Below are 24,945 nucleotides of genomic sequence, written 5' to 3' on the forward strand. Positions count from 1 at the left end.
GTGGGGATAGAGACGTGTTGAACCCAGGACATATGAGGGCGGCAGCTTGGAAGTGCTGCTCTACCCAGTCTGCTGAGTCCAGGGGCATAGGAAGGTGGCAGATTGAAAGTGCTGCTCGACCCAGCCTGCTCTATTCTGGTGCAGTGCCTGTGGCATATGAGGGTGACCCAGGGGTGAAAGTAAGGGGGTATGGGCCGGTATGGCGTACCGGTAAAAGGTAGCCGCCAGGACCGGCCCGTACTGCTGACTTTAAAGCGCTGCTTAAAGCACTGCCCCTTTTGCGCCCCCACTGGGTCCCTACCAGCAGGGTCGCCAGTGCGGGGGCCCCAAAGAGGCAGCGATGACCCAGCTGGGGGGCACAAAAAGGGCAGCGATGTTAAAAAGCTGCCGCAGCAGCGCTTTAATATCACTGCCCCTTTTCCGCCCCCCGCCCGCTGACGGTGGGAGGGTAAAAGAAGTAGCTGCCCCGGGCCCACGATTTAAAAGGGCCCAGGGCTCCGGCCACCTCTGCTGCTACCGCGGCTGCGCCAGCCGGAGCCCAGGCCCTTTAAATCGCCGCCGGAGCCACAGGCAGCGTGGGCCAGGGAGCACAGACGGACTGGCTTGGGGATGCTGACCCCCAGCCCACCCCTTCCGCCCGAGGCCTCGCCCCTTTCGGGGGGAGCCAGAGCAGCCCCGTATCAGTAAAATCTGCATTTTACTTTCACCCCTGGGGTGACAGCTTGGAGGTGCTGCTCGACCCAGCTTACTGAGTCCAGGGACATATAAAGGGCCAGCTTGGGAGTGCTGATTAACCCCGTCCTCTCAGACGCGCTCTGTTAATGTGTGCGTGTTCGTGTGATTCTGAGGCTTGAAAGAACCCAGCCCTGGGGAATCTAGGTCCTGCAGGATAGCTCCAGTGGGTGGGAACTTGCAACAGGGAGAACTAGAGCTCTATATGAAAACTTAAGTGACTCAAGCAGTACATTGATAGAAGTACAGAACCTCCCCCCATCTCCCCAGAAGAGTAACCCTAATAAATGAGCATACCCCAAAGTAATGGGCAAAGCTGGTAACAATTCCAAACTTCAAAGATATAATTATCTTCAGAAACAATCCCCAAACGGCACTCAGCCTTCTCCTAAATATTTTTGGGAGACAGACATTTTGAGGATAGGCACCAGAGATAAATGAAATAGCTAATAGAAATAATAAACATTAAATAAATATACTAAATTCAGGTAAAGTCCTCCTGGCTTGTTGGATCATATTAAAGAAGTTCTGTATTAAAATCACAAATGAGTTTGATTCCCCATAGTTTAAATTCCAGGGTATTACTAATTAAGAGGTCTCTTGGTTTTTGGTACTGTTTCTCTCCCTCTATGTGTGAAACTTGCAAGCTGCTAATTGTGTTAGCACATTCTAAGTCAGAGTCTGTTCTCAAAGCAATTCTTTGTAGCAACAACTACTCACACAGAGAGAAACTCAAAGCAATACTCTGTAACAGTAGAAACAACACCCAGAAACTCCCCGCCCTTTTGTTGTATTCATCTCGCTTTGTTAACAATTGTGATTAAAATAGAGATAGAGGATGTATGTGGATGGATGCTTGGTGTGGATAATAACTAAATGATCAGGGAGGTGCCAGCCTAAGAATGCAGTGTCCATCGGCTGAAGAAGGTGTCAAGTGGAAATAGCCAGAGGACCCCCCCCCCCCCGGAGGGTAGACTGGAATCCACCCAACAGCCTCAAGAATGGGAGAACCAAAGAACAAGATAACATCTGGCAGCACGGAGCCGTCAGGAATGTGACATCTGCTGATTGATTCAGCAACAGCATGATGAAGCAATTCCCATAGACTGGCATAGGAAGAAATTCCTATAAAAATGGACTCTAGAAAGTAAGAACTTTGGGGTCTGATTCTGCAAACCAACTTCCAGGAGCATCAGATGTGCATCTGACAAGGCCCTGCTCCCTCCTCATGTCCAGACCACCTGGCCAGTGGCTTGGCATGAGCAACTCTAAGGCTAGTAACTATGATAACAACATAGCAGAACCTCTGTGTGTGTGTGTGTGTATGAATGAATGTGTGAATAAATATAAGGTTGAATGGAATGTTATAGCTATAACTAACTGCTTACTATGATTTTCTGTATTCACAATAAATGTGGTAGTTTGCCTTTTCCCCTTTAATAAGATCCTGCTGGTTTTTATTTTATTGGTATAACAAGCTCAAAGATATCTTTTTCAAAATGTAAAAAAGAATAGAGAATGATACATTTAAATTGCAATAAAAGTTACAATAAACATTACAGTAGATATACAGTCATATCTGATTCTGGTTTAGTCCAGAAGGTAACATTAATTAAGTAAAAGAAATACGGGAGCAACAGTACAAATAAATTACAATGACATTACTGTATTTTAGAAGAACATTGAAAGTCTAATTTAAATAAAGAAATACCAAGAATGTTTCAAGATAAGATTTCATGTCATCTTTTGCCCACTTTACGTATGGACTGTAGGAGTCTGAAAGGCATGAGATCTTATTGCAGACCATGTGCTGCCATCTGACAATTACTTGTTTTAGTTTTTTGTTTGTTTTTAATTTGTCCTTATGAGATATGCTGGGTTGAAGGCACTGGACACTACATATCTCCATTTATTCGCAGGTACAGTGTAGCCAGCAGTAATGAAAGTTTCTCAGCACTGTCTCACCCGTATACCGCTATCATGTCCTGGGGAGCTCTTAACTAGTGCCAGAAGGTAGATCAGCCTCTGCGTCTCAATACCTTGCTGTTAATAAGGCAGCCAACTGTGCTATGGACTCTTATCTGCTAGGATCTGGACCAAACACTAATACTGAAGGATCAGCTCCCAAATTAGACCCTGCAGTTCTATTTGCAAGGGATTGATGGCAAGCCAAACCCTTCAGATATAAGGTTCAAGTTCAAACTGTAGAGGAATCATAAAAAATAGTCATAAATGTACTAGATGCTACAACGTCTTGCAAGATTTATCAAGTACAGTACAAGATTTGAACAAAGAATCAAACATTTGAAATAGATGATTCCATGAATTCCAGACCTGTACAATAGCTTGATGCAGGGGTTTTGTCTGTATGCTCTAAGCTGGTCACTTATGGTAACTCTGAACGCAAGGAACTCTTCTTGATTTCTGCCTTCCGCTGAGGATGTCAGGTAAATTAAAACCAAATGTCTAAAGCTTATTAGAAATATTTACAGGGCTTTAATTTGGGTCTACCATTTCCAGTGTTTAACCCCAAATACTACTGCATGTATGCATGCAAACCCTGGGATGTTCCATCTCTATTAGACCCCACAGAGTCCCCTTCGAAGATGAAAGTGTACGAGAAAAAGATTGAGCCTGAGAACAAATTTGTCAAGTTTTAGTTTGACTTGAAGGAAACCAGTCAATTGACTGTAGCTGCTCCTTGCAAAGCATGGTTTAGAATGAAAATACTGGTGGGCTGTGGTTTAAGTAAGTTGGGAGGCAGACATCAGATCCCTCGTCTGATAGGCATTCACACTCCTCCGACATAGCCTCCAGGAACTTAGTGCTGGGGCCATGCATTGTGACAAAGCCACATCAAAATGTTGGGTCAATATCCCCATGTTGTGATGCCCCAAACACGTGACCACCATCTCTTTTGGGGGGCACCTTAAACACTGCTAGCAGAACCCTTATTAAGACACTGTTGATGGTTGACATCTCTACGGTTCCTTTCAAAGTGTGGCGATTATGGTAAATTTTGATTTTCCAATGTCTGTGCTACTTCCTGTGATTCTTTTGAATTTTTCAACTTGAGGCTGGCATTGATGGATGACTGATATCTCCATTTTGTCATACTCTCGTAGAAATCTTTTCTAACATGTTCACTAGCCAAGACATAGATGATTGGATCAGCAACGCTGTTAGCAGTGGATAAGCACAGAAAGGCAGCAGAAGTAGAATATATGCGAAGTTCAAATGCACATGAGCCGTTCTGATGCAAAAGAAAGTTTATGGATCTTATCAGGAGCACCAAATGGTAGGGAGCAAAGCAGATCAGAAAAATGGTGATGATGGCCATAGCCAAGTACTTCACTTTGGCTTTTTGGCGTTTGCCCAAGCTGCTGCTTGTTTCGGTACTTTGGAAAATTTTGTAGTTTGTGAAAATGAGGATTGTGCAAGGAATGGCAAATCCAGCTAGGAACCTGGCAAGGTTGAAATAAGCCAATTGTAAGTTGAGTGGTAAAGTCTCAAAGCAGGTTGTACGGTTTGAAGTCTGCTCGCCATCTGGTAAAATAAATACTGGGCAGTGGATTACTAAAACCGCAGAAAAGAGAATGGATGTGATGAAGATTGCAGTTCTCTGATGCCTCACTCCCTTGGATTCCAAAGCATACACCACTGCTACATAGCGATCAATAGAAATGCAACACAAGAGCAGAATGCTGATATATATGTTGCAGAAAAAGATATATCCTGTTAGCTTGCAAACCACTGACCCCATCTCCCATTTGTGTTTGTTTTGTACATAGGTAGTCCAGAGGGGCAGGGTACTCAAGTACATCAGCTCGCACAGCGATAAGCCAAAAATGTAGATGGCAAGAACGTTCTTTCTTCGGATCTGTACAAATGTTAGCCATGTAGTAAAGCAATTTGCTGGAAAACCTAAGGCAAAAACAATACTGTAGCACACAACCAGCAGTATCCTGCTGTCCTCATAGGGCATTGATGGGCATTCCAGCTTGGATTCATTCATTATGGGGACACAGCGGTGTGCAGAAACCCCAGGATAGCTTTTCCCGATTTGTGTTCCTGTGAATCAAAAGACACGATGCAAAGTTAGCAGCCGTAAAAGACTGTTAAAAATGTGACAGTAAAGGTAATGGTCTGATAACACAGGGCTAGATTGTGCAGCCCTTCCTCACCTTGATTTCACTGGCACTGCTTATGTGAGTGGGTGCTCACCAGGACAGTTGCACAAGCTAGCCCATAGGGAGTTTGTGGAGGCTGCCATGTTGCAGGTGGTTTTAAACCAGAGCTACTCCACTGAAGTCAAAACTGGTGTAACTAAATGGAGGTTCAGGCACATTGAGTTTGTGACTTCTTACTGTTTGTATTGCAGGGGTGCCTAGGAGCCTCAATCGTAGACCAGGGACCGCATTGTGCTAGGCGCTGTACAAACACAGAACAAATGGACGGGCCCAGCCCCAAAGAGCTTACAGTCTAAGTGAGTTTACACTCTCTTTCCACAGGGCCCACCGGAGAACTACTCTTTTGTGACTGACCTAGTACATAAATCAGAGATCTGTGACATAAATGAGATTCTGCCTTTTTCTAATTGCCTGTTTTTGTGATCAGGTTTCTTTCCCCACTTCCCACAGATCTACCACAGGCAGCATGAGTAGTGCCAAATGCTTAACAGACTCCCCCCTTTCTCCCCCCCTCAACTCTTTGCCTATACACCCGACTTCTGATTTCAAACCCTAGGGGATCTGTAGGTTAACAACCTGTTTAAGCTTTTCGGTTGCTGCCTGCTGTCCCAGTGCTTTGGTAGGGAGATATGGGAAAAAAATGGTACCCATGTCCTATGGAGGAAGAAGCGTCAGAGAAAGCAGGAGGTTTAGGGGACTGATTGCCAACACAGGGCCACACTGAGCACCAGTCATTTTCCCAGTTATGTATAACACAGGATTAATTTTCACACTGTTTCTCAATTAGCCACATTATTTTAAAAAAATCCCTGAAGCGTGGTGTTCACTGTGCATAGTACAACCTGGACCGTTTTAGTTCAATAAGGAATAGGAACGCTTCTCTCCATTGGAGGTGCTCCAAACACTTCACAAACTTTAAGGGCTCCGTTGCACATTGGGCATGGTGAGGAGCTGCACTATCACATGAGAGACTGTGCCTTGGAGCTCGTGGGTGTGCACGAGTACCGCACCCACTTCTAGACCTGTGATGGGATGCAGCCAGCTTCCTCCAGCATGCCAGGCCCACTCCAGAAGCTGGTATGTAAGGGGGAAGAGCCATAGCTCCACCACTTCCCCACCCACCCCGTATCTCTTTGATGGTCCACGTTCAGAGAGACAAGCGGATTAGCAGTCTATTGCGTGACATTATTAATACACACTGTGACCATATAGATCGTTGTTGCAACCAAGGTCCTATAGTGGCACCAAATCTTGCATGAAGGAGGTCAAGTAAGGTGTCTATGAAAAGGTTATGATTTGCTGGTTATGATTATGCTGTCTGTATGTGTGTATCATTTTTGTATTTGAAGTTATGAATATTGTCTATGTACTTGTATCTCAATGTGTTTGATTCTAAGTAGCATTAGTGAAGCATTTAGTCAGCTTCTTGAGAAAGGAATCTTCAGATTAAGTGCCTAATCAAGAAACACTTAACTGACAATGGACCTTTGGAGGCTCCAATCCACATATGAGGAGCCTCCCTGGGAACATTCAAGGCAGCACATGAGCAATGGCTGCTCTATCTGAAAAGAACTAAGTCATGCTTAGTCCAGGTGACTCCAAACTCCACTTGCTGCCGTGATTTTCCACAGTAAGAACAAAGGTGTCCTTCCACATGGCAGAGAATATAAAAGGCCCTAGAAACCCCTCCACTTTTCTTCAATCCTGCTTCTTACCTCTGGAGGAACTTTGCTACACTGAAGCTCTGAACAAAGGACTGAATAACCCATCCAAGCTGTGGATGTACTCCAGAGCCTTGACTGGAGCCTGCAGCTTATTCCATCACTGCTACAAGCCTGAACCAAGAACTTTGCCATTACTGTATGTCATTGATTCCTTTAACAAAGTTTAGCTCTCATCTATATTTCTTTTTATGAATAAACCTTTAGATTTAGATTCTAAAGGATTGGCGACAGCGTGATTTGTGGGTAAGATCTGACTGGTATATTGACCTAGGTCTGGGGCTTGGTCCTTTTTTCTTTTACTGGGGCATTGGTTTTCATAACCATTCATCCCCATAAGGAGTGGTACTGGTGGTGATACAAGGGAACTGGAATATCTCAGGTAATTGCTTGTATGACTTCTGGTTAGCCAGTGGGGTAAAACCGAAGTCCTCTCTGTTTGGCTGGTTCGGCGTGCCTTAATAGTAAAGGAGCTCCAGCTTTGGGCTGTAACTGCCCTGCTCTAAGCAATTTGTCCTGAATTGATACTCTCAGTAGTGTCCCGCCACATGCAGCTTTGTTACAGTGGCGTAGTCATGTTAGGATCCACAGAACCAGGTCAATTAAGCTTTGGATCAGAACCCCACGCTATCCAAATTGGAATTTTGGTATTGAGAGTTGTGTTGGTTAAAGATCAGTGATCATGAGCCAGAAAGCATCAGCAGAAGCAATGAAACTGCAAGCCCTGAGAGAGAGCCTGAAATTGGAACAAAAACTGGCAGAAATTCGAATGAGAGAGAAGCAAGCCTTGGAAGAAGGCTGGAAGAAGCAGCAACTGAAAGATAGAAGGAAGCTGCTGAAAGACAGAGAGAAGCTAAAGAAAGAGTGGCTGAATTGGAAAGAGAAGCTTCTGAGAGAGAGGAAAGAGCTCATAGAAGGCACGTGGAACGGCTGGCAGCTGAGGAGAGGGTTCGCCAGAAGCAACAAGAAACTGCCAGACTTAAGCTCCAAGTCAAAAAAGCAATGGAAGAACAGCAGAAACTGTATCATCTTGAAAGTCCAGTTTATAGCAATGTTGGTATGCTATATTACTCTGTGTTTAACCCATTATGCTATGACCAGGGGGAGGGGGACTCTAACCTGGTGGGAAATAGCTGTTTGTCGGTGCAAAAAAGCAATTTGTCCTGAATAGATACTCTCAGTAGTGTCCCACCAAAGGCAGCATCATTATAGTTTGGCCTTTATGTGACCTATGCAAGGGGAGGGGAGGTTCCTTCTGCCCAGTCCTTGCCCTCCCCACAATGTGCCAAGCAGAACTTGATCCTAACTAATTAACTCTCATAACATCCCACTGAGGCAGGTAAGTATCAGAGAGGGAAAAATAAGGCACAGGGAGGTGAAGTGCCCCAAGTTGCACTGGAAGCTCGTGTCTGAGATGGGGTAAAGCCCAGATCTTCTACCTGCCAGCCTTGTGCCTTGTTCGCTGGGACCCAGATTCTGGTTCCCTCACTCCTGGGGAAGAGCACAATCCTCCACAAGAAATCTCACTGACTTCAGCACAGCCTAGCATATCTCACTGTGGGAGGGCATCATAAGCTGGCCCTAAACCATGTTGCCTCTTTAATAAAACAAAGCCACTGCTCAGTCCCAAAGCCACCACCACGATGAATGCAGAAAATCGACACACTCAGCATCCCCCTTTCCATAGACTGAGAGCATCAAATGCTCCCCATCAAACTGAAGAGCAAAGGCACAAGCAAAACTCCAGGTGCTAGTGGGGACCGCAGAGGCAGATTCCTGAAAGTAGCCATCATGTAGGGCCAGCCTGTGGTCCCCTTGCTCAATGGAGTCAACAGCGGTACTCATAGAGAAGGTGTGACTCACCAGGAGGGGATCAGAATTTGACCCATTACAGATACTGCTGCCCTTTAATGCACTGTTGTTGCTCTCACTTAGAGCTTGGATTCTACCCTCCGTTCCCAGCTACTCACCTGGAGAAGCCAATCATTTCAGTGAAGTGAGGTAGCACTTCAGGCGAGTAAGGGAGCTAGTCAGGCTCTTCATCAGAACGTGAGTAGCACCTGTCTGACACTTCTTGGAAACAACAGGAAGTCACAGTGCAAATGGCCCTCGCTTTTATAAATAAGTTAAAGACCCGAGAACAAAGAGAAGAACGTAAACAAATGTCGGAAGCGGAGGCCAAGGAAAGGAAGAAAAGCCAAGTACTCTGAACAGGAGGGCTAAGCACCCCCGTGGGGCCACTAATGACAAAAACTAGACATGGGGCACGTCATCAGTGTTAACCACCCTGGCCCAGGTGAGTGAGGGAAAGGCTGGCCTATAGCATTCCATCTGTCTACCTAGACACAGCCCAGTGTAAGGGGATGTGGAGAGGATTCAAAGTGCAGTTAGATTTGGCCACCTGGAGCTCCTGGGCATGTACAGGTAGCATACTTACTGCTCTGCTCCTTTACAGCTTGCAGCTAACTGCCCCCTACTCAGCTGGCTTGCTCTGCAGCTCAGTGCACGAGGGCTTGTCAGGAACAGGGCCCCATCTCCTCCCTGCCATTCCCTTGCCCCTTTGGGGCATCCTGCACCCCTAGGGTTTAGGCACAGAGAAGCCCCTGCACTCCCCTCATGCAGGGACTGTTGTTTTGCCTGGCTCTAAGAGGCGATCATTTTTTAAAATTTTTCACTACATTTTTTCATAAAATTATGATGAGGAGAAAAGAAACCAATGGAAAGGACTGACAAAAATCTTCATCAGGATCTCTAGAGAAAATGCTGAGAGGTTTGAAAACAGTCAAAATTTAACAAAAATTATAACCCCCCCGCCACCCCACCCAACCCAACCCAACCCAACCCAACCCAGTAAAATGCTCATTTTTTGAACTATTTTGTTTTCTTTTTAAACAGCTCTATCCTTGCCTTTCTGTGGGATGCACAATTGGTTTGGGCAGGTTCCCTTTACTCCTGGGTTTTCTCTGACTCTACACCACTATAAGGATCAGGCACAATCTGGCCTATAGGTTTTTTCTCCATGGATTTTTTTTTAATTCATACAAACAAAAGCAAAGGCTGTTGTTGCAGTGTCATTGTTTTGGGAAGGTTTAACAATCGTCACTCATAATCAGGCGAGTGCGAAGGGCTATGGTGTTGCTCAGTAGGTTCTCATGGTGTTTGATGCTAATCCACATGCAGTCACGTCCCAAGACTCAGGTTCAAACTGAGCCAAAATCTCAAAGCAAAACACAACCACAGCTACTGAGTGTCACTTGATTTTGTTTGATTAATGTCACATAGTTTCAAAGCAATATCATAGAACAACCAGGTCCGCTCAGAACTGCGGCGCATTCACTCAAAAGGTTCGTGAATCTTAAGCCCTCTTCCAAAGTACCTGCTATGAGCTTGAAATTACACTTAAACCAGGCAAATGTGGAGTAGTCTGACCTCCACTCCAGGCACGGGGCTCGATTCTGTGCTATGTCTCCAGAGAGAGCTGTAGCACAGAAAGCACAGCCCAAGAGAGCAAAGGTGGCTGAAGCATCCTTCAGGATAAGTTAGAGCAGCCTCAGGGGCTGGGCTAACTATGGCAGCCTTCCCCAGGCTGCCTATTGACTACTCCACAGCCCAGAATCCCCCCATCATGTCAGGCACTACAAGCGTGCCCCCACCAACTACACTGGGGCCTGAGAAGGGAAGCAGCACATCGCTACACTACTCATGTGCGGGAGGTAAGTTCTACAGTGGCTCCTTTGTGGCCCCTATATGCCACTGGAATGATGTCTAAGAGGGCAGAATCCACCCCACTTTTGCAACATTTTTAAAAGCTGAGATAAAAGCAAATGAGCATTTTTAAAAAAAGTATGTGGACAAGTTGCAGAAGTAACACAAGCTTCCCTTATGAGCTGGCATTGTTAGGTCACCTCCCATCTACTGTGTTGCATCTGGCTCCTGATCCTGTAAACACTTACACACACAAAGAAGTTTACTTCACTGGGCTATGTGTGTAAATGCTGCCATAGACTATGGGTGGTCCAGTGGTTAGGGAGCTAGTCTGGGACTTGAGAGCCCAGAGTGCAATTCCTTGCTCTGCCACAGACTTCGTGTGTGACCACGGGCAAGTCATTTAGTCTCTCTGTGCCACAGCCATAAAAGGGGGATAACAGCACTGCCCTACCTTACGGGATGTGGTGAGGATAAATACATTACAAGGACTCTGATACAATGGTAATGGGACCCGTAGAAGCACTCTGGATAGATTAGGCCCTTAGATGGTAAGCTACTTGGGGTAGCAAAGCTCTACATGCATCTATAGCACTATATAAATAGTAATAGAGGTTTTACAGGAATGTAAGTCGGTGTGTGTATATATATATAGCTCTGCGTTGCTCACCACAAGCAGAGGTTTGCTTGCTGTCAGGAGTGTCTGAGTGAAGACGAATTTCCAGTCATGACAAATGAGTGGGCAAAGTACAGGAAGGAACTTGTGTGCCAGTTTCTGACACCCTCACTCCTAAATGCCTTGCTCCTAGAGTAATCCTGGCACTGGTGGAGGGGTAAGGTGCTACTTAGTGGGAGCGCGGGGATCAGAATCTGGCTGTGTGTTTGTAGAGGAATTAAAGAATCAGCTCTGTGCAAAGGAAACAAACTAACTGAGCTGGCTGAGTTCTCTGCATCTCCTTTTGTTGCACACCATGCCCCACAGAATAGGTATTAGGAGCCAGGGGCCACTACATTAATCAGGTTGATTAACCTCTGCCCCTAGCAGGGGCCACAATGCCTCATGTTTCTTTGCTGGAGAATGGAACCTTCCTGTTCCCAGTGTGTTGATCCAGATACGCTCAAGGGGGATTTAAAATTCCTTTTTTTTTTTTGACAGGTTTCAGAGTAACAGCCGTGTTAGTCTGTATCCACAAAAAGAAAAGGAGTACTTGTGGCACCTTAGAGACTAACCAATTTATTTGAGCATAAGCTTTCGTGAGCTACAGCTCACTTCATCAGATGCATAAAGTGGAAAAAAAAACTTTATGCATCCGATGAAGTGAGCTGTAGCGCACGAAAGCTTATGCTCAAATAAATTGGTTAGTCTCTAAGGTGCCACAAGTACTCCTTTTCTTTTTTTTTTTTTTTTGAACATCAAGCATCAGAATGACTCGACAATGAAGCAATGGTGATTTCTGTGAGGGAATCTACCGACAACTAAGCAACTGTTTTGAGGCTGTCAAAACTGTTCTATATAGGTTCTTATATTGTGCTAATCAGCATAATATCTGAGAACCTTCCAGTAGTGCGTTAAGCACAATGTGACTGACATCTGTCAGGTGTTATTTGTTCTCTCCCCCTCTCCCTGGGGGGTGAGATGTGCGCCATGGAGGGTCTTGTTTTGGTAGGGTTTCAGGGTATATTTTTAAAACTGTGGCTATATATTTATATTAAAGGAGGCAGGTCAAAGAAATGTGCCTTGCACTTGGAGCGAAAGGTGGTGAGGTTAGTGATGGGCCTTAGTTCCTGGGGGAGTACACTGCACAGTCTGGGAGTGCCTCCGGGAAAGCCCTGTCTCCTGCTCAGATGAGCTTTACCCTTATTCTAGAGAGCTCCACTGTGCACGAGGAGAAGAGTTGTTGACCATGGTCTTTATCCCCAAGCTTTAGGTGGTCTTTTAGATACCTGGTCCCAGGCCATGGATCGCCTTGAAGATAAGGACCGAGATCATGACTTCGATTTAAAATTCTTTGGGAAGCCAATGCAGAGAGCGTCGGAGAGGTGTGATGTGCTTGTGGTAGCCCGTGTAGCTAAGGAGATGGGCTGCAGCATTCTGTACTAGCTGGAGTTTCCTAGGTGCTGAATTCTTCATGCCCAGGTAAACTTTATGTTTAATTATTTAGGTTTAATTTATGACTGTGGCATTGCTAGTGATTTATGACCAAGTCCCAAACATACACTTGCCTGAAAGTTGACATAGAAGGTCTCAACCTCAGAACAAATGCTGTATGATAAACTTATAAAAAAAGAGGTTTCAGAGTAACAGCCGTGTTAGTCTGTATTCGCAAAAAGAAAAGGAGGACTTGTGGCACCTTAGAGACTCACCAATTTATTTGAGCGTGAGCTTTCGTGAGCTACAGCTCACTTCATTGGATGAATATTGTGGAAAATACAGGAGATGTTTTTATACACACAGACCATGAAAAAATGGGTGTTTATCACTACAAAAGGTTTTCTCTCCCCCCACCCCACTCTCCTGCTGGTAATGGCCCACCTTGATTATCATACACATTGTAAGAAGAGTGATCACTTTAGATAAGCTATTACCAGCAGAAGAGTGGAGTGGGGGGAGAGAAAACCTTTTGTAGTGATAAGCTCACGAAAGCTTATGCTCAAATAAATTGGTGAGTCTCTAAGGTGCCACAAGTACTCCTTTTCTTTTTATAAAAAAGAAAAGAGTCTATTATTGTTAGTATGGCAGCACACAATGACCACAATAAAGTAGCAGGTCCTGGTGTGCCAGGCACTGTACAAACACAACAAAACCAGTTCTGTCCTAGAGAGCTCATAATCCAAGACAACATGTAGCCGATGCATAAACTACAAAGCATGGGACAAGCTAGCAGGAGAAACCAGTGTATCGCATACTCACAGTGGTCACTAATCTAGTCATTGCCCGTTTGACCGTTTTAAAGTTAGAACAATGCAAAAAACAGCATTTTTTTTTGCACATTTGTTGAAGTAACTGTTGTTTATTTAATGTCACCTTTCTGCACTGCCTACGTGCACCTGCTGCTAGTCACTGAAAGGATGCATTTCTGCCCAAGAGTACCTGCAGTGTAGCAGAGAAATCAGCAGCAAGGTAGAAGCCGGAAGGAAGTGGTTACAGTAGATGGTGCCCTATTGATCTGATGGACAAGATATTGCTGAAAATAAGCCATAAGGCAACAATCAGGGCTAGGTAAGCCTTCAGTAGAGGTCAGTGCAGAGTCATCCATTCTCTATGAGACCATCAGGAATCATTGTTCCTCAATGGCCCCTGGAGCAGCCTGACTTTCCTAAGAAGGGGTGAGCTGCTCTCTTCCCCTCCTCGGTCAGCCATTGAGGGAGAATCACTGCCCTGGCTCCTCCCCGTACCGCCCAGCTGTTTTGGGAATGTTGTGGCTGGGCCCAGGAATGAGATGGGTACTATTTCTTTGAGTCTATTTAGGTCTCTGCAGAGAGTGATGTGCTTATTTTTTGGCCTTGGGCATAATGTTGAAACAAAAAGGCGGATGTCAATAAACGTTCTCCTTAAACGACTGTCAGATGTCCACGAGAAAATCTAAGGTGGTAAGAAAGGACAGTTGTTGGCGCTGGTATAGAAGCAGGCTAAGAAAAACGAGCCATTAAAAGCCTCTTCTGGAGAGACAGGCCCAGATCCTCAAAGGCATTCAATGGAGCCTAAATACCCTTATGGTTCTGGGCCATGATCTTGGATGTCATTTTGCAGTTTGGGTCCACCCTGGACATTCTTTTCACAAACAGTGTACCTTTAGAAATAAGCCTTTCAAAGCACTAGTGGTGTGTCACCAAATGGGTCTAAGGTGGCCATGTTTCAGAACCTTATAGTCAAGTCTGAAGGGGAAATTGTTTCCCACAAGCAATCTTCTCCTGTCACTATGTAAATACAATTATTATTCTGCACTTGTGCCATATCCAGCACTCACGTTTATATCACTGAGTAGAGTAGGCAAATATCTCAAAAAAATGTTCCTAGACTATTCTTTCAAATAAAAAAAAATGACCTATTTGAGTTGTGTTTGCACTTTTTTCATATTTACTTCCTGCGAATAGTCTAATGAGCAAGTTTATCAGCAGCAGTGTTAATGCAAATGGTTGAATTTTGAATAAATGGTAGAGATTTTTCAGAGGCAGTGAGCTTTAAACTTGTAAACATGAGTATTTGCATCAGAATCATGTTCCTAAGAGTGATGCCCATCCAATCAGGAAAACAAAAACATACCATGTGATCTAGTTTTCAGAGTAGCAGCCATGTTAATCTGTATCCACAAAAAGAACAGGAGGACTTGTGGCACCTGAGAGACTAACAAATTTATTTGAGCATAAGCTTTTGCGAGCTACAGCTCACTTCATCAGATGCATGCAACCTACATAACCACTCAAAATGAACTAGACAGCTCAGATTTCAAAATACTCACACAAGCTGTAAACAAGATGGAGCACCAGAGTTTTTTATAAAAAGAAAAGGAGTACTTGTGGCACCTTAGAGACTAACCAATTTATTTGAGCATAAGCTTTCGTGAGCTACAGCTCACTTCATCAGATGCATGCTGTGGAAAGTGTAGAAGATCTTATTATATACACACAAAAAGCATGAAAAAATACCTCCTCCCACCCCACTCTCCTGCTGGTAATAGCTTATCTAAAGTGATCACTCTCCTTACAATGTGTATGATAATCAAGGTGGGCCATTTCCAGCACAAATCCAGGTTTTCTCACCCCCCCCCCCACACACACAAACTCACTTTCCTGCTGGTAATAGCTTATCCAAAGTGACCACTCTCCTTACATTGTTTTTTATAGAAGCATTTGACAAATAATTCAGAATAATGAATAAATTCAAGAAAGTCAGCAGCAGCTCTGGGATAACTCCTGCAGCTAAGAAAAGCCTACACGTGTTGACTAAATGATTGACTATGAATTTTTCACTTGGTTCTCTCAGTGAGCATTCTGCATACGGAACAAGTACAAAACAGCCAGTGGAGAGCCACACTGTAGTGCAGACCAGAGAGGCAGTTTGACTGCCCATCAGCATTGTGATGCATTTATAAGGGTTACAGGTGAGCCGTGATGTGAAGGTGTTACTTGAAGGCGCTTCAAGATCCAGCGATAGAAAAGTGAGCTGTTACATAAGATCAGTTGTTTACATGGCATCTAGCAGCTTCCTCCCCGTCTTTTCATTTGAAATTTCTGGCAGTGATGCGTGAACCTCAGAAGCACTGGAAGCCTGGCTAAGCGTCTAAAATCGTCTTTGGTGAGGTAATCATTGCTGTTTCTCAGGAGATTCCCTTTAGCCATAGATGGGCCACTACAGCAGTAGCCTGTCTGCTTGACAGTGCTTCAGCAGCTTCCGGTGAATGTAGCTGCACTTCTCTATTCCCTTGGGTCTACTGCATACCACTCAAACCAGAGGAGCACACATAGGTTCCTACCCTTTTGGTGAGACTTGCTGAGATGCTCACCTTGGCCATGATTCAACAGAGCATTTAAGAATGTGCTTAAGCTCAGGCAGTTGAGTAATCCTATTCCATGTGCTCAAAATAAAGTGTGTCCATGTTCTGGGACCTTGGTCCTTATAGGGAGTCCTTGGGACTGTGCAGAGCATTCTGGATTTAATTCATAGATCAGATTCAGTAATCAGCATTCACAGCTTTGTGCCGGTGTAGGGTGAGGGTGATACCTCAGATATGGTACTCCAAGTACTTCACAATTGATTTCACTCGAGTTCATACTGAGACTCTGAGACTCTCATTTTGAAATGTTGCTTTTTACAAAGAACAGAGAAGAGGTTCATGGTTTCATTTTGAGAGGTTGAGCAACCACAGCTCTGATTGACTTAACTGAGAGCGGCCGTCTCTCAGCCGACCATCTGTGAACTTGCCACCAGTATTTCACAACTTATTCACTGCCACAAGCATTTTGCATCAGCTCACATCTGATTAAGAAAGAGAACCTAAACCCAGAGGGAAATGGTTTAAAAAGATGATCTATTTTATTTGTAGCTGTCATTCATTAGATTTCCAAACCTCTCTCATGTGAGACAACTGTTTTGATCTGTAGAGGAAAAGGGAGTGGGTTACAAAAATAGATCCTGTTACGAAAAGCAAAAGAAGCTGCAGGCACTGTACGCTACCGGAAGAGTTAGGAGGGTGCACCACAGTGGAACAAGGTACTGACCTGAAAGTCTTTGGATGGACTCATTTGGCGAGGAGGAAGGAGAGAAGAGAAAAAAAGACACGGTAAAGATACATCTACACTTGGAGCTAGGGGGCTGATTCCCAGCTCCCTTTGAGCTAGCACAAGAAAGCTAGTAGTTTAGTTCGGGTGGCACAGGCAACAGTGAGCAGCAACATGGGCTAGCCCCCTGGTTGAGTACAAACTGCCTGGATCCTGTGTGTACATACTTGGGGCGGATAGCCTGTGCCGCTGCTTGCCATGGTACCATGGCTACCCTATGACTTTTAGCACGCTAGCTTGATGAGAGCTAGCGTGAGCTGGGAATCACCCCTCCCCCGCTCCAAGAGTAGACACAGCCTGAGCTCAGTACTGTGAGCGGACTCAAATCTGTGTAAGAGTTAAGGGGAGAGACAGGGCGGGAGAGCTAATATCCTTTCGTGGACCTATTTCTGTTTTAGCAGAGGTCGCTGCTAAGTTTTGCTTCATGTTGGGAAGTGGACAGTTCAGATGGCAAAATTTGATATCTTCCATTGCTGTATGCAGTGCTGTGATAGCCGGGTTGGTCCCAGGATATTAGAGAGACAAGCTGGGAGAGGTGATAGCTTTTACTGATCCAACTTCTGTTAACAAAGGTGGCGACCTTAGGGGGTAGCTGATTGGGACCACAAAAGTTGGTCCAATAAAAGGTATCACCTCACCCGCCTTGCCTCTCCAATATCCGGGGACCAACATGGCTACCACAACACTGCATATGGTTAAGAGGGATGTATTTTATTTATTCCTGCTTCCTAATCATCCCTACATGTGAAAGGCTGCCATTGGGAACAGCGAATTTGGGATATTTATATGGCACATAAAACATCCACTGCTACAGTGGTTAGGATAAAAACCCACCACCAAACATTTGGAAAGGATTTAAATCCTCAGGCTTCAAGGCAAAAGCCAAACTAGCTCAAGACGGAGAGGGGTAGTTTCCCCTTTGAGGTTTCTTGCATCTTTTTCTAAAGCAGCTGGTACCAACCAGCATCAGAGACAGGTCATCTAACTAGACAGATGAGTGGGCTGATGCAATATAGCAATTCCTGAATTCCTGTGTTCTGTCTGGAATAATGACAGTGATGCTAGCAAAGCAGAGTCACTTGCATTCTGTGCCTTTTCTGAATCCTGGTTCCAGCCCAATAGCGGATTTCAGCCCTGCCTGGGGGAAGCCCCCTCGACTGGCTGCCTTTCCCACGTGCCCCACTCCTGGGGAAGAGCAGCCAATCTGGGCTGCTGCAGGAAGCAGGCAGATCTCTCTCTCCCTCTCATCAGGAGCCAACACTATTCCCACAGGAGGGGAGCGAGGAGACAGAAAGCAGTGAGCATCTCAGATTGTCTCTGCTCCCTCCCCCTTCTATAGAGCAAGGGGACAGTTCCTCTGCTTCTGTCCCCTCCCTGCACCATCTTTCCTGGAATGGGGGTGAAGACCCCCTGGAGGAGCAGAAATGAGGCTGGGGGGAGGGGAAGACAGAATGGATATGGGGACAGAGCTGATGTGGGGCTAGGGGACAGGATTGATGTAGGAGTTGGAGCAGAATTCATTGCTGGGCAGGGGGACAAGCAAACGTAGGGATGAGACCTCCTACACTGGGGACCAAAATCACCTTGATAACTGTAGAAGAGTTGACAACATAATTGTTACACACTGGGGGTAGCCAGGGAGGGGATGTCAAAAATCAAGACAGATAAAAACCCCACAATCATTTTTTAAAAATCATGATTTGTCTAACATCATTTTATACCATTGTAGTTGGCAATACAGTGTCCTTCTTCGAGAGCTCATAAAAAGCATCAGAGGACTTGGCAATTTTCTGGCTGTGGGAAAGCAGGGGCTAATCTGATTGTTTGTGCCTAAAAGGTTGTCAAAAGCAGAGGTTCCCAAACTGGGGGTCGTGAGGTTATTACATGGGGAGTCGCGAGCTGTCAGTCTCCACCCCAAACCCCGCTTTGCCTCCAGCATTCATAATGGTGCTAAATAGGTAAGTGTTTTTAATTTCTAAGGGGGGGGTCGCACTCAGAGGCTTCCTATGTGAAAGGGGTCACCAGTACAATAGTTTGAAAACCACTAGTCTAGAGAATACGTTGCAACATGAGGAGAGAGACTTTGCAGTCAGGAAAGTAACCAGGAGTCCCTGCAGTGTCATCCTTGGCTGCAGACTGAAGTTTGAAACCAGGGAAGTTAATGGGTTAAGGAAAGCAAAGCATCTGAATGGGTCAAAGTAGCAAAAGTGAGGAAAACCTAACATACTGTGCCAAACATAGGCTCCTACGGTTTGACAACATCATACTATTGAACCACACCCTCCTTAGGTGCAAAGAAATTTGCAGGCTTTCATGCTTAGATGCCTTCTTAAAGTTCTCATGTACCTCTAATGAGAGTCTTGACAGTTGAGAATATGCTAATAATTTCCTGCAGATAAGGCGTCTGTAAATCTATCAAGCAGGACTTGATAGCAAAATTCTAGGTATCACCTCCTCAGCTCATTCTTGGACCACAAAGTCTAGCAAAGAACTCAACATGTGGTGTTCCATCAGCCAAACATCTAGCATCTCTGAAAGACCTATCAGAGGTCATCAGGTCAAGCACTGAGGCCCTGCTCCTACAAAGCAGTCATGATGGGTATGGGGGTGCTAGGTAATGAATATTGCTCTGAAAATGTGAAACTGCACACACAGATCCTCCCCGCCCCTTCACAGCCCAGCACACCCCCATACTCCCCACAGACCCACTCCTGAAAGCCCTGCCTCCCGGCCGTATTCACCAGCCCTGCTGGGAGGTGACTGTGTCTGGCAGCACAGCCAGGGCTGGTCCCAGGGCCAGGAATCACTCTGTCCCCTTGGGAGTGGCACGATCAGCCAGGCCAGGACCTGCCCCGGCCAGGGTCCCTCAAGATACATTTGCCTGGAGGGACCCAGCCAGCCCTCGACACTGTTCCCGCCCCACCCACCCACACACACACCTCTGGCTGAGACAGACCAGGCTTCTGCACCAGTCCCAGGCGGCTCAGCCCCGGGGAGACAGGTGGGGCCCCACAGGTGGAGGGAAGCAGAGACTGCCCGGAGCTGGAGGTGCACTGGGGTCTGGCCGGGGGCTGAGAGGAGCAAGGAGGCAGGGGGCGAAGAGGAGCTGGGGGAGCAGGCCGAGAGGAGCAAGTGGTGGGTGGGTGAAGCCAGTGTGGTCTCCGGGCACAGTACAAGCGGAGCAGGTCGGGGCCCCTTCTGAGCATGGGCCCAGCTCCATGGAGCCACTGGAGCCATTGTAAACCCGGCACTGAGTCTTTGTGTTACTTATTTGTACAGTGCTGAATACTATGGGGCCCTGATTCATGACTGGAGCCTTTAGGCACTTACAGTGTGTATGATAACACACATTTTTTCATGTTCTGTGTGTATATAAATCTCCTCACTGTATTTTCCACGGCATGCATCCGATGAAGTGAGCTGCAGCTCACGAAAGCTCATGCTCAAATAAATTGGTTAGTCTTTAAGGTGCCACTAGCACTCCTTTTCTTTTTACAATAAAGCTAGTAATTTCAAATCCCAACTACCAGTGATTTCCAATGAACCCTTCCCTTGCCGATACCAAGATCACAATGTTCTTCTTCTTCTCCTCCATAGAGGGCCACTATAAAGGCAACGACACTCTTTTCAGTCCTCCATCCTTTGGAAAGATCATGCCTGTTCATGGAATGAAATATCCTAATATTTGGACAGTTGTGCTTGATTCTGTGAGTTTATATTTCGTCCATTACATTTGCTGAAATCGAGGTCGGGGGTATTTACACAGAAGGCTGGGACAAAGATCTCATCATGTATTGTGTCAACATTAAAAAAAAAAAATCAGTGATATTTCATAGAATATCAGGGTTGGAAGGGACCTCAGGAGGTCATCTAGTCTAACCCCCTGCTCAAAGCAGGACCAATCCCCAAATTTGCCCCTAAGTTTGCACTGGCAATGCAGTCAACATACATCTGCTCCAAATCCCTGAGTTTAGAAACAAACTTGAGTCAGCAGGGCTGGAAATGTCAAAGCAGTGACAGTCTCCGGGCCAGATTCCTTGGGTCAGCAGATTGACACAAAGGAGCCATAAAGCAGGCAGATCTGTCCATCTGAGGACTTCCCCAGTATTGGGGGAATTTCCAACTACCTCTTCCAACATTTCTTCTTGAAGGGTCCAGCATAGCGAGCTAGGCTAAGAGAAAGGAACCTGGCTGGAGTGCAGCTGATTTCCAGTAATCCCTTGCTAGTGTATTGGCCCCTAGGTACCACAGCACATTGGCATAATTTAGAGCAGCCTGAGGATACTATATAAATCACATCAGGGGCTGGGTTAGAAGAAAACTAGCCCTAGATGTGCAGAGATACAACCAGGTTTTTTATGACCATGAGCGGTGGGTATTGAAGGCCAGGGGAGGCTATGCCTCCCATAACCCAGGTCATGGTCCCGCTCATGCTCTGCCCTGGTGCCCTGCCCTTGCTCCGCCTCTCCCCTGAAGCCAGTGGGGTCTCAGCTTCAGCCAGTGGCCTGGAGCTCGGGGCTTGGGCCGGCAGCCAGGGCTGGAGCTGCCAGGGGCGACACAGGCTGGTGCTCAGGCCAGCCTGCAGGTTGGACCAGTTGGCATGGGACTCCTCTGGTCACGGGGGAGGGCAATTGGGGTTCTGGCAGGCAGGCAGTGGGCTGGGGTGGAGGGTCAGGGCCAGGGAGCTAGCCTCCCTGAAGCAGGAGTTCACCTGCCTCCCATGTTTCTGACCCACCCTCAGCTGCACCCTGGTGATATTGGGCACAGCAGCAAATCTAGGTCTAAATCTAAAGGGAAGTGTTCGCTAGCTACCACCCAGAGTGGCTCCAGTAGCAGGCTGTAAACACAGCTGGGAAAGGAAACAGCAGGGAGCTGTATAAAGCAAAAAAACAACAGCCACACCTGAAGAGGACAAGAGTATGAGAAGTGAAATTCAGAAAGCTGCTGCATTCAATTTGACTTCTTGTTATGGGGGAAATGGTGTTGCACTCCATTGCATTCTGACAGGCAAAGAAGAGTTCCTCTCGGATATCAGAAGCCCTTGCCACCACAACCAGGGTTTTTAAATATGAAAAAACGAAGAGGAGAGTGGCATAAATGGATTAATTCTGCCCAATGCGTTCGCAACTCACACTTTTATCATGAGACTCGCAATATTTGGTGTTATTCTTTAAGTCCCAGCTGCTAAATTAAGCAATTGCACAAGAATCTCAGTTTTCATTTAAAAGGAAAAATAAGTTCAGAACCCTCCTGGTTGAAGGGAAAAGCTTTAAAATAGGACCTGTGTCCTAAATACTTAAAAACCAGAAGGCAAATAAAATGAAGGCAAAACGCATTTAAAAAAAAACCAAACCAAACCAAACCAAACACCCCCCCACCCCCACTTCATGATTCTTAAGCCAGTCTCCCGGTTTTCTGGGGCTGCCTCCTACTTTTCAAATGTTTGAGGTTGGCAACATTGCAATGAGATAAAGATGGGAACAGAGGAGAAACCTAGGTGCCAAGTCAGTAGCTACTGTGCTGCCAGTGAAACGTTGTTTTGCTTATAAAATACTACTCCAGCACATTGAGAAGGGAGACGGTTTGGCGTGGAAATCTGTTCTCAAGATTATTCAGGCAGCGTGGCTTCAGCTGACAGAACCTGCCTTCTTGTGTTCAACTATGATTTCATCAGATTTAAAGTCTCTGCACTGAAGCTTAAACCGAGTCCCACAGCCAACCCAGAACCAGGCAGTATTTTTATCCCATGTACTATTAATCATCATTCATGCTTTCATTCTCATAGAGGTGTGTTCTTTTCAATGAAGAAATACGTTTCCTACAGTAAAGAGTATGTTATTCTTAAGAAAAGAGATCATAAGCACCCCCATCAATTGCTAGGATCTCTAATTAACATAGTACTGACCACTTTTTGTGGTCTTAGTACCTGTCAAACTAGATTTTACAGAGGAGTTCTACTTTGCAGCCTTATGTAAAAAGAGCCTGTCTAGCATTAGCACATGTGGGCTGACGCGTGGCTGGCTACATTTAAATATAAAGCGTGGAGAATTGGAAACAAAAACAAAACACAAATCCCTTTAAATAAAACTAATCACTTGCCTTGCTGTCAGAAGTCAATCTTATTTCTGTCCTTCTTGATGTTCTTTCTTGGAGGAACATTAAGGTGCTGTGAAGCTGACTGCACTAGCATTGACTAGCTTATCGAGTGTGAGGAACCAACTCCAGGAAGTAACCACCAAGAGTGCAGCCTCTCTATGGAGTAAATCAAATGGCAAGTTCAACAGGAAGAATGAGTTAATTTATGGCTATGCACAAAGCCTTTGATTCTGTTGCCTTTACTTATGCTACGCAGCACCTTGCTCCTCGTTAGTTCCATTGCCTACAGCAAGTGGGCACTTGGCACTTTTGAAGAACAAATTACTCATTTAGATGGCTAAATATGGATTTAGGAGACTAATCTGGGCACCTGTATTTTGAAAGCCTCAGGCTTTATTATTACTAAAATAGAGGACACTAATTGAAACACCTGCAGCAGGAAATTTCTGCATTACCGACACCAAGGATTGCGCCTGGAAGTATATCAGTGTTCAAAAAAATGCTAGTAATAGAGTAAATGAGAACAGCCAACCTAAATCTATTCGGCAGTATAGAAAAAAGGAAAGATTATCAATATTTCCATAGGAAAATGTAGTTTCAACAAGAAAGGTGCAGGGGGAACTGACCACTTTGAGGGATACAGAATCTTGTACCACTATGCCAGTGTTCTGAATCCAGCCCAGAGCAGTAGTGCCTGATAATCCTAGTGTGCTCAGTGCAGAAACAACATGCCTAGGGGACAGGAAAATCTGAGTTTCCGTGTCAGTGTCCCCAAACCCCCTTGAATTTCAGGTGCCTGGGTTATCTTCATGGATTGCTGTGCCATGCATGGCTTCCAGAGATTAAACTGCTCTCACTCACTGAAACTGCTTGACCCTCCAGAACAGGGGTTGGTGCCCTGATAGGGGAAAATGGGGTAGATTCCCTTTGCACTGCCACTGCCTTTTACAGTGAGCCATGAGTCTAAAATTATGGTCACACTGTGGGGAGGAGAGGTATGTGAGAATGACGACTCTCCCACCAGTCACAAATGAACATTGGCTGGTGCCTTTGGACTGTGTCAGGCCCCACCATTTATCTCTGGGGAAGCCTTCCTCTCATGCATGTATCAGCCCATATGGAAAGCCCTTGGTTGTTGGTTTTTACCAAAAATTTTTCCCGGGTTTTACATGTAACCCTTCTGCCCGTCAGAGTTGGCAGCAACAAGGGCAGGGTTCAGTATCTAGGGGTTCCATTCCAATAACAATGCAAAACCGGCTCGAGTCCCCACCCAGTGACCTGGGACAAATATATACAACCCCCCTGGGGCGCCTCTAAGAGGCAATACTTCCCCTCTCGCAAGCACAGAGTCCAACAACCCCAAAGTCTTGGTCTCTGTCCTTGGTGAGTCCAGAGTTCAAAAGTTCATCTGCAGAGCTTTAACCCCCCCAGCCTGTGTGGAAATGGGGAGAAGTAAAGGGGCACCTTACATGCTCCGACAGCCGACTGCCCCGCCTCTCCGTGGGTTTCTGCTGCAGCCTTCACCGCCAGCCACTCCTCTCCACCAGCTGTTCCTCCCCAGTAGCCATCCTGCAAACCACTCTGCCATCTACTTCTCTCCGGTAGCCGTCCTGCGAGTCGCTCACCAATATATCTTCAGGCCCCCTACTACTTAACACAGTACTCAGTGATTTCAGCTCATAGTAGGGTAGGCCCAGTGCTGGTGCACCATTAGCCCAAAATGAATTCAGCTCTGCAATCTGTAACCAGACTCCTAATGGAATCAAAATTAGCTCTGCTATTACACAGTGGAGAGAGAAGAAGGTGAAGTTGGCATTTAGGGCCCTTACAAGGGGCCCATACCACAAAGTACAAATGCCTGTCCCCAGCCTCTCTCTATTCACTGAGTTTTGGAACCCATGTCCCTTGCCTAGCGAGTGCTACTTAGCTGAGTGCGAGTCCCTCTATCATAATGTAACCCTTTTGCCCATCAGAGTTGGCAGCAACAAGGGCCGGGTTCAGTATCTAGGGGTTCCATTCCAATAACACAATGCAAAACCTGCTCGAGCCCCCACGCAGTGATCTGGGACAAATATATACCACCCCCGCTGAGCTCCTGTAAGAGGCAATACTTCCCCTTTCTCAAGAACAGAGTCTGAGTGTAACAGAGAGAAACAATGTGGCATTATGTTGGGGAAACACCACCAACAGGAGTCATAACACAACCCATGAGCCAAACCCCA

General features: G+C 45.8%; 1 protein-coding gene across 2 annotated transcripts; it reads right to left on the reverse strand.

Annotated features, from left to right (window-relative positions):
• Positions 1-2,185: 2,185 nt before the first annotated feature.
• Positions 2,186-24,265, reverse strand: GPR132 (G protein-coupled receptor 132). Of its 2 annotated transcripts, none has more exons than XM_073350733.1 (2): positions 24,193-24,265; positions 2,186-4,803 (listed from the first exon to the last, which is right to left on the reverse strand). In XM_073350733.1, exon 2 carries the CDS (start codon positions 4,745-4,747, stop codon positions 3,740-3,742), a length of 1,008 nt encoding a protein of 335 aa, XP_073206834.1. In that variant the 5' UTR covers positions 4,748-4,803; positions 24,193-24,265; the 3' UTR covers positions 2,186-3,739. The 2 variants fall into 2 exon arrangements, with proteins under 2 accessions (XP_073206834.1, XP_073206833.1); XM_073350732.1 differs by lacking the exon at positions 24,193-24,265 and adding an exon at positions 22,727-22,830.
• Between the last annotated feature and the right edge of the window lie 680 nt (positions 24,266-24,945).

The sequence above is a fragment of the Lepidochelys kempii genome, chromosome 6, assembly GCF_965140265.1.
Source record: "Lepidochelys kempii isolate rLepKem1 chromosome 6, rLepKem1.hap2, whole genome shotgun sequence".
NCBI lineage: Eukaryota > Metazoa > Chordata > Testudines > Cheloniidae > Lepidochelys > Lepidochelys kempii.